The 15,445-nt window shown below is 42.7% G+C and overlaps 1 protein-coding gene across 7 annotated transcripts in view; it reads right to left on the minus strand.

Moving 5' to 3' along the window:
• Positions 1-15,445, minus strand: part of ADCY10 (adenylate cyclase 10) — a 104,455-nt gene that overhangs the window by 23,955 nt on the left and 65,055 nt on the right. For 6 of the 7 annotated variants that reach the window (XM_063625076.1, XM_063625077.1, XM_063625074.1 and 3 more), the window contains 5 exons: positions 13,050-13,328; positions 12,628-12,918; positions 3,448-3,517; positions 2,504-2,735; positions 165-272 (listed from right to left, as the gene is read on the minus strand). In XM_063625076.1, the coding sequence (XP_063481146.1) occupies positions 165-272; positions 2,504-2,735; positions 3,448-3,517; positions 12,628-12,918; positions 13,050-13,328 (980 nt within the window). The remainder of the gene's footprint in view (positions 1-164; positions 273-2,503; positions 2,736-3,447; positions 3,518-12,627; positions 12,919-13,049; positions 13,329-15,445) is intronic. The other variant, XM_063625079.1, reaches the window with a different exon arrangement.

Here is a 15,445-nt window from a genome sequence, read left to right on the forward strand (position 1 = left end):
AAGCCATGGTGAGGAGGTTGGAGTCCAGGGATTTGAGTTTCTAGAGTCTTGGCTAGTAGTCTGTGGCAAGAGATGGGAGGAGGGTGTAGAAAGTATAGGGATGACTTCTATGGAAAGGCCTAAGATATATAACAGATTAATTCAAGTCCTTAATGGTTTCTTACCTCACCTTTGAGGCTGTAAAAGGTGGCAGACTCAAATGTCTGGCTCCAAGATTTGTCCTTCTCGAGAGTTTTTAGCAACTTCTCTCCTTCATTCAAATACATGTATGCCTGTAACCAGCCCAAGGAGTAGAAAAGTGTTGATTCAGCAGGGATTGAGCCCACAGAAGGGCCATTGCCCCAGACTCTACTGAAGCAAGAGATGCAGGAGCCATTTCAGTTACCACCTCCACTTCCATCCCCAGCTCCACTGATTAAAATGGGCTTCTAAATTCCAGACAGGAGCTGATGGGTAAAGATCTCACCTTCATGCTTACCTTTGTCTGCTGGATCACTCCATCAAGAGAATGAATCTGGAAATCTCCACCTTTCCTCACACTATCATCTAGGTTGCCTTATCCGAAGTTTCCCTCAAGCCAATTTCTTCCTCTCAGTAATTCTATCCCCAACCTCCCTATTCCCAACAACACATCCACTTCCCTTGACCAGCATCCCCACTTCTGTGAGAAGCTGGTCTTCAGTTTTGAAATGAATTATGAATCACCCCCATTTCCTTTGCCAGGGTTATTTTGGGAGGTGGATGAGGAAGTAAGTCCCTGCACAACTCTCATCACTTCATCTTCACCTCCCAACATCATTAGGCAAATCTTAGCATGTGTGCACACCAAGGTAAGATCAGACTTGAAGAATAAAATAAGGTGAGGCAATATCTCCCAGTCTCATGCATCCTGTTGGGTATGTGTGGGAGGCAAAAAAAGAGGGAGACATGATGAGTTGGCCACCAGCCCCAGTCCCACTGGAGTTTGATGGGAGAGGGGGTACAAATGGCACATTCTGGGACCTTGCACTGAGGCTGTGCTTCCAATCATTGTCTTCTTGTCAAATGAAATGGGGTATGCGTAGGTTTTAGAAAGTTGGCCCCCAGGGCTACCTAAGCCTCCTCCTCCTGGGACTCATTGGCTACATCCCCATCATCACCTCGAATATGTGCATGAAATATGCAGGAGACTTTCATTCTTAACATAAATGCTTTCAAGGACAGGAACTTAGTGACATTTTTAATAGCTTAATTTTATAATTTTATATAAATCTAAGGTAGGAGGGTTGATTAGGCTGCTGTGACCAGTAGCAACTGTTAATTATGGAAGGTCTATGAAGGTCTTCCTGAAGCTGGCTGAAGTCAGATGAAGCAAGGGCCCAGAAAGACATTTCCTCAAGTGAGTTCATGGAAGGTTAGCCCAGCCAGCTGCTCCATGAAAAGAGATCTAAGGGCAAATAAGTTTGGGAAACGCAGTATGCTTCAGCCTAGCCTGGCGTTTACCCTTCTGTGTCCTCTGAACAGATTTATATGTATCTCAGCATATCAAAGGCCCTGAAGTATCTAAAGGCATCTATTTACCTGTATTCAGCTCAGTGATTTCCAACTTACTTAACAATGAATTCTGTTTATTTCATTATGTGTATCAAATCCCCTCATCTCTAGGGGCATATTGCCCTGGAACCTTATTTATAATTACCCTAGAGAAACATTCACTAGTGCTTTGGTGGTTTAACGGTATGTGTGACAATCTAGCACACATTGCGTGATGACGAAGGCAGGGAGAGCCTCTTTGGGGATCACAAGATTAAAACCAGAATTGGCTGGGCACAGTGGCTCACACTTGTAATCCTAGCACTTTGGAAGGTCAAGGCAGGCAGATCCCTTGAGCTCAGGTGTTCAAGACCAGCCTGGGCAACACAGTGTAACCTCATCTCTACCAAGAACACAAAAAATTAGCTGGGCATGGTGGCACATGTCTGCAGTCCCAGCTACTCAGGAGGCTGAGGTGGGAGGATGGCTTGATCCCGGGAGGCAGAAGTTGCAGTGAGCAGAGATCGTGCCACTACACTCCAGCCTGGGTGACAAAGACTTCATCTCAGAAACAAAACAAAAAACCAGAATTGCACTCATCCGAAGACCTACAGGTATTTTGCGCTCACAGGTATTTTAGGCTTAACAGAAGGTAAGTGCCACTTGAGGAAGACTATGCTAAGAGTCCTCTCTGCATCATTTTGGGAATGAGATGTGCCCCCATACCTCCCATACAGGTAGACAATTCATGGCAAATTTCTAAAGGTGGCAATATTTTAAATAATTTACGATGCTAGTTGCAATGTATTCCAATTCTCTTTTCTCAATCTTAGATCATTTCCCTTCTAAGCAATGTGATTTTCAGTGGAAAGGGGTGCTGTCGGGAATATACAATGTGATGTAATCAGAAAGCCTACTGGAGCTTCCCTTCTGGCTCTATGTTCTATGAATTGTCTCTAGGGTGGAGGTGGTCTGGGTAGAAACAGCTTACCATGTAGTTATCACGCAAGATGAGATAAGCAGATGCAATTTCTAAGAAGTAATATAAGGCTTTGTTATTTTCTCCCAAAGCCAGAAAATGGTGGGCCAGAGGCAAGATGACAATCTCTAGGATTTCTTCACACTGGCAAGATTCCAGAGGGATAATGTCTTCATCAGATGTCTTCATTTTTGTTAAAACATGGTCAAAGAAACTCAAGATCTTTTCTCTTATTTCTTCAGAACTGTCCATATGCAGAAATAAATAATAGTAACTTATACAGTATCACTTTTGATATTAAAATATCTTTAGGCCGGGCGCGGTGGCTCACGCCTGTAATTCCAGCACTTTGGGAGGCCGAGGCGGGTGGATTACCTGAGATCAGGAGTTCAAGACCAGCCTGGCCAACCTGGTGAAACCTCGTCTCTACTAAAAATACAAAAATTAGGCCGGGCGCGGTGGCTCACGACTGTAATCCCAGCACTTTGGGAGGCCAAGGCAAGCGGATCATGAGGTCAGGAGATCGAGACCATCCTGGCTAACACGGTGAAATCCCATCTCTACTAAAAATACAAAAAATTAGCTGGGTGTGGTGGCAGGCGCCTGTAGTCCCAGATATTCAGGAGGCTGAGGCAGGAGAATCACTTGAACCCAAAGGCGGAGGTTGCAGTGAGCTGAGATTGTGGCATTGCATGCACTCCAGCCTGGGCGACAGAGCGAGACTCCATCTTGAAAAAATAAATAAAATAAAATAAAATATCTTTAAAAACAAAAGAGCAGGATAATAAAACCTAGTGTGGATACTACTGACTAAACTCACCATGCATACCTCCCAAAGTTTCCCACTTGCATCTAAGAGGTCAAAAGTACTGGCCAGACAAATGATTCCAATAGTGTTCTGAATTTAATGACAATTGTTTATGCTCTACTTCCTAAACAATGATATATGCCTCTACCTGCGATTTTCAGGAAAAAATGCAGATGTCTCAGGAATCTCTGATTTGGACAAGATAAGCTCTTCTTCAGCTAGAAAATAAACAAATGAGTTGTATGGGTCATTGAAATGTTCTCTGTATTGGAGATATCTGCTGTCTACCCAAGACTCTTGTTCCCTTTACGGAGTTGTTGCTGCCCAGCCAGAAACCACATTGCCCAGTCCCCATTGCATCTTAGGTGAAGCCACATGATGAGTTCTCACAATAGAATTAGATCAGAAGTAATGTATGTCACCTCTAGGCTGAGATGGTTATGTATCTTTTCTGCCTTCTCTTTCCACAAGAAAGAAAGTAATTCTAAGAACCTGAAGGATAGCAAACTCACAAGTTGGGAGGAGCCTGGGTCCCTTGCTAACTGCATGCAAAACCATTGGTCAATACTTGCACTGGATTATTTCATAAGGTGGAAATAATTACTCTCTTGTGTTAAGCCATAGAAATTCTGGGGTTTGTGATAGCTAATAACATTATCCTAACTAATTTATTCTGCAGTAAAAACTATGAATTAAACCTGAAGAAAGTGACATCAATTTCCAGTGGAGAAATATAGATAATTAAATGAAATACCCCAAAAGGTTAACTGAAGGGCAGAGAATCTTAAATTAAAAATTTCTGTCTAAGCAGACTTGAACAGGTTAGAAAATTCCATAATGATCTTAAAACAGAAAACAAATGAGGCTTGTCTAGTCCAGCCATTTCTCCCTTCAGGCAGAAGAAAGAATCCCAGAGAGGGGAAGGAGCTCATCTCAGGTCATATATCTGTTAGTGGTGGAGGTAGGACTAGAACTTAGGTTTTCTGGCCCCCAGGCTAATGCATTACTCCATACATCTTATAGATGCAGTTTGAACATCTAAGAAGTTATCACCTTCTTCTGAAAGCCCTCTGTGACTTGCCCCCATAGATAAGTACCCCAATTCCTGTGTGCCCATCAACCCTGTGCAGACCTGTATCATAGTCCTTATTGTACTGCACAGAAATCAATTTGGCCACCTCTTCTCCTAGATTACTATTTATTGATTCCTTAGTGACTAGCAGCTGAATATATTGAATTATGACCCTGTCACCCTGCTTCTCTAAAACTGCTCTTGTTAAAGTTACCTGTGGCCATCATGTTGCCAAATCCAAAGACTACATCTTTGTCTGCACTTGATCACCTCTCAGCAGCATTTAAGACAAGTGAACACTCTCTCTTTTCACTGATTCTTTTAGCACACATTGTTTTGTGTGTTATAAGGGAATTGGTTACCCACTTAATTGGCTACTATTCTTCTACCAACATTCTAAATGTTGGTAAACCTCAGGTTGGTCCTGGGCTCTGTTCTCCATTCACAATTTCTCCCTAGGCAGTTTCATCTGCCCATGATTTTTAATTACATTCATATGCTAATGGATTTCCATTTTATATATCTAAGCCTTGACATCTACTTTAACTACAGACCCATATATTCAAATACCACCTTGGCAACTGCCATTTGAATGTGTAATAGGCATTTCAAAATTAACATGATTCAAACAGAAACTCTCTTATACAGTATCACTTTTGATATTAAAATGTCTTTAGGCCGGGCGCGGTGGCTCTCCTCCAGAATCTCTCCTCCAGAAACTTATACCCACTTACAACTTTTCCTATCTTAGTAAGCATCACTGTCATATATCCATTTTCTCAAGACAAAAACCTGCGCAAGATCCTTGATTATTTTCTTTTTCTTACCCCCTTTCCTATTCAGTCCATCAGAAAGTCCCATTGACCGTACCCAAAAACATATCTGAATTCATCGTCTTCTGTCCATCTTCACTACAGCACCACCTCAGTACATTACCAAAATTTTACCTGGACAACTGCAAAAAATTAATCTCCCTTCTATTCCTATCCTTTTCAATCTGTTTCTGTAGAGAAGGCAGTACCATTTAAAAAGCATGATTCAGATCTCTGTGGCAGGAACTGCCGGTTTCCCATCTCAATCTCCATTGCCCCTTTTCGCATTAGTAATAGACAGCAACATTCTTCAGCTTCCCTTGCAACTGGATATAGTCATGTGAGTAGGTTCTGATCAATGGGATGTAAGAGGAAATACTGGGTAGGACTTTTAGAAGATCCTTTAAAAGGAAGGGGACATCCTTTCATGTTTTGGCTTCTTTCTCCTCCTGGCATTAAATGTGCTGGCTGGAGCCTCAGCAGCTGTTTTGGACCAAGGACCCTGATGATCATGAAGCCTCCATACTAATCCCAGTGATGAGGCAAGCCTTTTACATGAGAAATACATAAATATAATGCATTTAATAATAAATAAATTTAAGCCACACTAGCTAGGTCCTTATTATATGCAGCCAATACTCATTCCAACTAATATATTTCCAATGTGTTCCAATTCACTTAAACTGAAATTTAGACTATTTATCAAAGTCTACAAGGCCCCTTGAAGATTTTATTACTTAATCTGTTCATTGTCTGTCAGTTGCCATTAAAATTCAAATTTATAAGAATAGACATGTCTATCATTAATAATAAAATAAAAATTAATAATAAATGTCTATCATTTTTCACTACTATGGTCTGAATATCTAGGTCATTTCCTGGCACATGGTAGACGCTTAATAAATGTTTGTTGCATAAATGCACGTTTGTTGAAAATAAATCAATCAGTAAAATGAAAATGCTATTCCTCCTTCAACATTCTATGTATTTTTTTATGTTTAAAGTTGTAATGGTGGCCAGGCACAGTGGCTCATCCCTATAATCCCAACACTTTGGGAGGCTGAGGTGGGAGGATCGTTTGAGTCCAGGAGTTTGAGACCAGCTTGGGCAACATGGCAAGACCTGTCTACAAAAAAAAAAAAAGAAAAGAAAAAAAAATTAGCAGCACATGGTGGCATGTGCCTGTAGTCCCACCTACTTGGGAGTCTGCGGTGGGAGGATGGCTTGAGCCTGGAAGTTTGAGGCTGCAGTAAGCCCAGATTACGCCACTACATTCCAGCCTGGGCAACAGAGCAAGACCCTGTCTCAAAAAAAAAATTGTAATGGTGATAGAATGGTATGCAAAAATTGGATAGATAAAGCAAATAGAATCAGGGCATATGAGGTATGCTCTTTGTCATTATGTCATTTATTGCTTGGGTGAATCATATTATTAGTAGTATTTTTTTTTTTTTTGGATGGAGTTTCACTCTGTTGCCTAGGCTGAAGTGCAGTGGTGCGATCTTAGCTCACTGCAACCTCTGCCTCCTGGGTTCAAGTGATTCTCGTGCCTCAGCCTCCCGAGTAGCTGGGATTACAGGCCCGCCCCACCACACCTGACTAATTTTATATTTTATTTTATTTTTTTTTTTTTATTGAAATGGAGTCTCATTCTGTCACCCAGGCTGGAGTGCAGTGGCACGATCTCGGCTCACTGCAACTTCCGCCTCCTGGGTTCAAGCGATTCTCCTGCCTCAGCCTCCCAAGTAGCTGGGACTATAGGTGTATCCCACCATGCCTGGCTAATTTTTTGTATTTTTAGTGGAGATGGGGTTTCACCGTGTTAGCTAGGATGGTCTCGATCACCTGACCTCGTGATCCACCTGCCTTGGCCTCCCAAAGTGCTGCGATTACAGGCATGAGCCACCGTGCCCAACCAGAATCATATTATTTTTGATTCTCATTTTTTTCATTTACAAAGGAGATATTATATTAAGAGTTTCCTACTACAAGGAGAATCTGTAAAAATCAAAAGAAAAAAAGATACAAAATGCCTATAGGTTCTCAAACGAAAAGAGAAAAGCAAAGGTATCACATGTCCACCTTATGGTTTCAAAGAACTAAAAATAAGACGTTAGGTTCAAGATGTCAGACTACCTCTTGGGTTTATCTTCTGTCTCCCCAGGTTCAGGACATTTTACCTAACTAAATGAGAATAAAATGATTTTTTTTTGGAGACAGGGCCTTGCTCTATCGCTCAGGCGGGAGTGCAGTGGCGCAATCATAGCTCACTGCACCCTCAACCTCTGTGGCTCAAGTGATCTTCCCACCTCAGCCTCCTGAGTAGCTGGGGCTACAGGCACCTGCCACCACACCCAGCTAATTTTTTTTATTTTTTGTAGAGGAAGATTTCATCATGCTTCTCAGGCTGGTCTTGAACTCTTGAGCTCAAGCAATCCACCTGTCTCAGCCTCCCAAAGTGCTGGGATTACAGGTGAGCCACTGTGCCTGGCAAGAATAAAATGATCTCTAAAAGTATAAATTCGACATGTATAGAATGGAAGGGCCACGCTCCCATCCTAGGGCCACTGCATTCTCTACCCCTCTGCCTAGAATAGTCTTCCTCAGCCACTCACACAGCAAAATCCCTCACTTCCTCTGTCTTTACATGAATCTTGCTTTGCAGTGAAGGCACCCAAATGGCTCTGCGCTCCTTATCTCCCATGTCCTACCCAACATTCTTTTCTGTTTTTCTCCATGGGATTTATCACTTATACTATATGCTTTCGTTTTTGTTTTTTTTTTAAGAGTTGGGGTCTTGCTTTGTCACCCAGGCTGGAGTATAGTAGGGTGAACATGGCTTACTGCAGTCTCAAACTTTTGGGCTCAAGCAATACTCTTGAGTAGCTGGGACTACAGGCACAAGCCATCACACCTGGCTAATTTTTTTTAAGAGATGGGGTCTTGCTATCCTGCCCAGGCTGGTCTTGAACCCTTGGCCTCAAGCCTCCAAAGCCACTGAGATTATAGGCATGAGCCACTGCACCCAGAAATTTACTTCTTTATTATGTTTTTGTTCTCCACTGTCTACTTTTCTCCAACAGAATGCTGTTTTGTTCACTGATGCATTTCAGATGCCTAGAGCAGTAAGCAATGCCTGGCACATAGTAGGAACCCAATAAATAATTGTGGAATGAGTAAATGAAATGCTGAATGAAAGTTCAACATATCTATAGAAGATAAAGGAGTGAGAAGAGTAGTCATTGATGAAATAGGTGGAAGAAGCTGAAGGACAGCGCCCAGGAGGGTAAACTGTTGGAATGAATCAAGACTTAGAAAATGACAGTTCTTAAGAAGGACATGAGGGGCCGGGCGCGGTGGCTCAAGCCTGTAATCCCAGCACTTTGGGAGGCCGAGGCGGGCGGATCACGAGGTCAGGAGATCGAGACCATCCTGGCTAACACAGTGAAACCCGATCTCTACTAAAAATACAAAAAATTAGCCGGACGTGTTGGCAGGCGCCTGTAGTCCCAGCTACTCGGGAGGCTGAGGCAGGAGAATGGCATGAACCCGGGAGGCGGAGCTTGCAGTGAGCCGAGATCGCGCCATTGCACTCCCGCCTGGGAGACAGAGCAAGACTCCGTCTCAAAAAAAAAAAAAAAAAAAAGAAGGACATGAGGATCAAAAGAGAATTGAAAGGGAACCAGCTACCAGCTTCCTCCCTATCTATTTACATAATTCAGTGGCCCTAAATCTCCTCCAATTATGTCTTTTTTTCCCTTTTGGGGAGAGCAGTGGCCATGATCACGACTCACTGCATCCTTGAACTCCTGGGCTCAAGAGATCCTCCCACCTCAACTTCCTGAGAAACTGGGACTATAGATGTGCACCACTATGCCTGGCTAATTTTCTTATTTTTAGTTTTTTGTAAAGATAGAGTCTCAGTTTGTTGTCCAGGCTGGTCTTGAACCAGCCCTGACTTCAACCTGGCTTCAAGTGATCCTTCCACCTCAGCTTCCCAAAATGCTGGGATTACAAGCGTGAGCCACCACACTTGGTCCCAATTATGTCCTTGACCAGTATTGCCTAAAGGTTATACTCCACACTTTGGGAGATTCAGGGATAATGGATAGACAGAGTATCTATCTGTCTAGGATAGATTGAAGCAGGATATTTTAAGGAAGACATTGCAAAAAAAAAAAAAAAAGCTTTCCTAGTAACCCTAGGAAAAATAAACATTTGTTAAGAAATCTATTCACAGTGTATTACTTGGTTTGTAATGGACAACATTTACATAGTCTTAATAATGTAAACACTTCATTGACTTATCTAATGCCAGTTATATGACAATATAGGGGAGAGGGGCCGAGGAGTGGTGTAACAGAGTTAAATCCTCATCTGCCATAGCCAGAAAACAGATGTCAGAATTTGATTTTTTAAAAAATCAGTAAAAGCAATATTAATATACCATTTAGTATATGGAGGTAATGACTAGAAAGAACAGCTAAATTAAAAATGTTTGCCCCTGACTGGAACTACTGAAGGTGTGTGGGACGGTGGGCCATGGGATTACTGTTTTATGATACATTTAGGGAATTTACAAAGTCTCTAAAGTTTGTCGAGTCGATAGCCTTCTGAACAGGTGAAAAATACTGATAAGAGAAATAGTAGAGCCGTGGCCTCACTCAGGTGGAGGTGCTGATGGAAGGGATACCAGCAGACATTATTCAGAGACATTTGGTCACATATGCTCCAGAGCTGAACTGCCAGTTGATTGGAAAATCTGCAAATAACTGAAATTGTTTGCTTTGATGACACTAGTCAGCCTGCTCAAGGCCAGCTGCTCAAACTGACCTATCTTCTAGCTGTCAGTGTATTTTAGCTTATTTTATCCCCCAAAATAAAACATCAATCTACCAAAAATGCATCTATGTATATGTATGTGTGTGTGTTTATGACTCATTGACCCCACACAGTCAAATATTCTTCTTTCCCCTTTCCCTCATTTCTTTCCATCATTTCATCTCCTACTGATACTTTCATTGGTTCTTTGAATAGGGCCCTGTGTGGGATCCTTCACTAAAGCTTCCTTAATTCAGGCAGCGCATCTTCTCGGTGCTCCAGTCTGTCCCCCTTATCCCTGTCTCATTCTAGCAGTCCACACCCAAGGGTCTTCTTACCCTCCCAAGGGCACTCTGGGAAGAACTTAAAATGGTTCCGGACTGGCTGTTTCTCCCAGGTGGGTTTTATCTGATTTATGAGAAACCCTCACACATCCTTTCCCACAGTCTGGGATGGCAGCTTGATCCCAATGCAGCCACAGGCCACTTCAGCCTTCTTAGGCATGAGGCAGGCCCCAGTGTTCTATGTCCTCTGATTCTAAGGAAGACACCTCACTAAGCTTGAGGTGATGAAGTAAACAACCCACTTGAGGAGGGCACACAGCACCTCATCAGTTCTCACCAAAGAGATCTCTTCACAATTCCTGACCCTCTACATCCTCTTCCTCATTTCTATGTCTTAGATCTGGGTGAAGGATCCAAGATTATAATTGATTCTCAGCTATTTCCTTTGTAAATTCTGTATATCCATTGCCTCAGTTTGAATTACAGCATTCGTTGTATCTTGGTGCTCTGGCACAAATTTCAATTTCAACATCATATTACACACATACCACTTTTGTGATAATAATATTACCAATTTTGTAAAAATATAACAGACGAGAGAGAATTTAATAAATGCTAGTAATAGAAATAGACTCAGGTAGGTGTACATTCCCCTGACATCTTCCCTGCCCAGTGGGGGTGAGACTATTGCTGAAGTCTTATCCTCTTTGTACTCAAGCTCTCAGAGGACTAGAAATCTTCATGGTCCAGATCCTAAGGCTCTGAACCTACAGCCTGATTCCTGTTTTCCGAAAAGGGAGATGGACTTGTGTTAGTGCAGTTTCAACAACATGCTTGTCCCACTGTGCAAAGCTGCAACTTTCTCACTCTCTTGATTTCTACTTCATGCTGTGTCTATGAACTTCCTATCTTCTGGCAAGTATTACCTAAAAGTCCAACCCCACATTTGGGGGAGCTCAGGTATAATGAGCAGAGGATGAACTTAGGAATTAGACTGATGGCAGATTGAATAAAGCCTGTCACTCATTCTGTGGTATTGGGTAAGTTACTTAAGCTTCCAGAACCACAATTTAAAAAATCTATACAATGAGGCTGGGCACGGTGGCTCAAGCCTATAATCGTAGCACTTTGGGAGGCCGAGGTGGGTGGATCACGAGGTCAGGAGTTTGAGACCATCCTGGCCAACATAGTGAAACCCTGTCTCTACTAAAAATACAAAAAAATTAGCAGGGCGTGGTGGCAGATGCCTGTAGTCCCAGCTACTCGGGAGGCTGAGGCAGGAGAATGGTATGAACCCGGGAGGTGGAGCTTGCAGTGAGCCGAGATGGTGCCACTGCACTCCAGCCTGCAGGACAGAGCCAGACTCTGACTCAAAAAAAAAAAAAAAAAAAAAAAAAAAAATCTATACAATGAAAATAACCCTCATCAACCTTAAAGGGTTCATATGAGGATCCACTGAGAATGCACATGAAATGGAGAACGAATGAGAAAAAAAAGTTTATTTTGCTCCTGCTATGTGCTCGGCAGTTTAGATACATTTCTTCCTGATTTTTAATATCCTTATAATATAGGAGTCCTCTACTTGTAGCCTCTGATTTCTCAACCAGATTTAGCCATAATCACCAAGGTCCTCTGACTAGGGTAGGCAGCCCATTAGGAGCTCCCTGGCCACCATGAATGGGGGCTAGAATTGGTGGTGTTGCTCTATGCCTGACACCCATCATGCATGTAGTGACTGAGTCTTTGGGTCCTTACATCCCTTGAATCCTCTGCTATGTTTTCTCGGATCACATGGCTCGTTGGTGTTATTGTTTGTAACTTTTTAACTTTTGCTTCTCAGATGGTCTTGAATTCTTGCCCTGAAACCAAGCCCTCTTTTCTGGAGCCCTGACCTGCTTAGCCCTGGCTAATTCTCTCTCAATCATATTCTTTACCCACTGGAACCTGTTTCAAGCTAGACCAACAAAGCAATAATATTCTTATCTGCCAGGAAACACCATGTCATCCTGTCAGATTGTACCCTCCTTTGGATTCCATCCTTTGGTGTGAATTAAGTGGGATATTTTAGTTTGAGTTCTGGTCACACCCCGTTTTGCCAGAGCCCCTATCCCCAAACCCTCCCTGACAGTTATAGTGAGATTGGTTTGCCAGACTCAATACAGGTACATTCCCTTACTCTTCTCTTCCCCATTGGCCTAGGCTGCTGAAGTCTCATCATTCTTTGTGCCCAAGCCGCTTATGGGACTTGAAGCCCTGAAGGTCCACACCCACTCCTTCTAGATCTTAGTCTCTAGATTTCCCAAGAACAGTTAGGATAATTTTAAAATGAAGTAGGTTACTTTTAAATCCATGAGACATAGCCATCTTTTTAATGGCATCCATGTCTAAAGCGTTGAGCCGAATATTCACTGTGAAGTGATGAAAGGGAATGAAGTCCCTGCCTCGGCAGTGGTCACATCTGTGGGCATCTTCTTCTAAAAAGCGGGCACATTTCAAGTGCATGGCTTTTCTCTGGTCCTTGAGCCACAGCTCGTAGGCTGTTTTCTGCATCATAGGGCTACAGAATCGAATCCTGTGGCACTCGATCACCTCATTCTCCAGTTCACGAAGCTCTTCCTCTTCATCGTGATCTGGAGAGAGCAAAAAGGGTTTTTCAGCCAAGCAGTGGGCAACAGATCAGCCCCTTATACCTAACATAGGTCAATTCTTTGATCTAGATGGGTCCTTAAGAGGAAATTGGGTCACTCCAGGTGCTACTCACCCATTCCTTCACTGGGCTTCAGAGACAAGGAACGATAGTGCACCTCAAATGAGGTATCATTCTGTTTCAGGGCTGTCTGAAGCTCCTTGCCATTCCGGAAACAACAAAAAATGTTAGATTCCACTAGGGTTGCCAGGGCCTTGATCATCATCTTCATATTCCAACAGGGGAGAATCTCAAACAACAACTCAGTGGTGAAGGTCAGGCCAATGATGGCAGCACATCTCACCAGCATTTGGTGGGAAAGTCTCATGCTATCCAACTGGATCAGAGAGATTTCTGCAGGTAGAAGGCCACACAGTAGAAAACTAGTTATTTATCTTTATCAAATATGCTGTATTTGATAAAGAGCAGGTGCACAACCAGCCTGCTCTACAGTTCTTGTTGAAAGAAACTCAGCCAAGCTAAGTCAAAAGAAGTATTTGTTTAGTACCTAATTTGTGGATAGCACTTGTGCTGGGAGTACTAAAGATGCAGGCTTATGGCCTAGAAAGACACACGGCACAATGACCTGACAAAATTAAGATCGATTTCATGGTGTTCTGATTTTGTGCTAAAGTGTGACAAGTGTGTGTGAGGAGAGGAGAGGACATTGTAATCACTATTGTCAGAAGGAGCAGGCCCTGCCATTCCTTTGCTTTGTTGACTTCCTCAGCCGGTCCTTTTGTATCTTCTTCTCTGGCTCCCCTTTCTCCTAGAAACTCCTAGTTTCTCTCTATCTGCCCTAGAAATTTATGTATTCTCATGACATACATTATCATCTCTGTGTCATGACCAAGTGTCAGAGAGTTCACAGCTCCTATCTGAACTTTTCATCTAAGCTTGAATATCATAGCTCATGTGGCTTTCTGGGCATTTTGACCAGGATGTCCTTCTGTTAGGGACAAAATTAGAACTTCTCAACTTGCCCAAAAAACACAGTAGAAACTAAACTAGTCCACCCTCTTTTTTTTTTTTTTTTTTTTTTTTTTTTTTTTTTTTTTTTTTTTTCTGAGATGGAGTCTCACTCTTGTCGCCCAAGCTGGAGTGCAATGGCCAATCTTGGCTCACTGCAACTTCTGCCTCCTGGGTTCAAGCGATTCTCCTGCCTCAGCCTCTTAAGTAGCTGGGATTATAGGCACCCACCACCATGCCTGGCTAATTTTTTGTGTTTTTAGGAGAGATGGGATTTCACCATGTTGACCAGGCTGGTCTCGAACTCCTGACCTCAGGTGATCCACCTGCCTCGGCCTCCCAAAGTACTGGGATTACAGGTGTGAGCCACCGCCTTCTTACATTAGTAGACACAGTGAATGAAACATAAATGGCACTCTTTTGAAGACTGAAGACCTTGAGATGTCCCTAGGCCACCTTTCTAAACATTGAAAGTTGCTTATGGATGGCATGAATTGGAGCTGAGTTCATACTAAAACATTCCTTGAAAGTCATTTTTCTTTAAAAGAATAATAATACATCTTTCTTTTCTTTTCTTTTCTTTTTTTTTTTTTTGAGACGGAGTTTTTCTCTTGTTGCCCAGGCTGGAGTGCAATAGCATGATCTCAGCTCACTGCAACCTCTGCCTCCTGGGTTCAAGCAATTCTCCTGCCTCAGCCTCCCGAGTAGCTGGGATTACATGCATGCGCCACCATGCCTGGCTAATATTTTTTTGTATTTTTAGTTGAGACGGGGTTTCTCCACGTTGGTCAGGCTGGTCTCTCGAACTCCTGACCTCAAGTGATCCGCCCAACTTGGCCTCCCAAAATCTGGGATTACAGGAGTAAGCCACCATGCCTGGCCAATAATATGTCTTTCATATAAACTCTTGTTTGTCATTTCTTTCTCATAAAAGTGGATGACAGGAAGTATCTCGGTATTAGATTTTCTCCCTTATTATTTGGTTTCTGTTTAATTGAAAATGTACAATATTTCATTCTTTTATGCAGATCCCAGAATATACACAGGGGAAAGATGGCTCTTAATTAGGAGAAAAGCCAAGCCTACCCTGGAGCCTTCTCACTGCTTCAGCAGTACAGAGTAAACAGACAAAAAACCTATGTTGCTGTTATACTTTTTCCTTTTAAAAACAGACATCCTAGAGAAAGCCATAGTGGAGTTTAGGGACTAGAAAATAAATACTAGGTCAGATTTTCTTTTCTTTTTTTTTTTTTTGAGATGGAGTCTCACTCTGTCACCCAGGCTGGAGTGCAGTGGCTCACTGCAACCTCCGCCTCCCGGGTTCAAGCAATTCTCCTGCCTCAGCTTCCCAAGTAGCTGGGATTACAGGCATGTGCCTGGCTAATTTTTTTGTATTTTTAGTAGAGACAGGGTTTCACCATATTGGCCAGGCTGGCCTCAAACTCCTGACCTTGTGATACGCCTGCCTTGGCCTCCCAAAGTGCTGGGATTACAGGTGTGAG

This window comes from Symphalangus syndactylus, chromosome 12, assembly GCF_028878055.3.
Source record: "Symphalangus syndactylus isolate Jambi chromosome 12, NHGRI_mSymSyn1-v2.1_pri, whole genome shotgun sequence".
Taxonomy (NCBI): Eukaryota; Metazoa; Chordata; class Mammalia; order Primates; family Hylobatidae; genus Symphalangus; species Symphalangus syndactylus.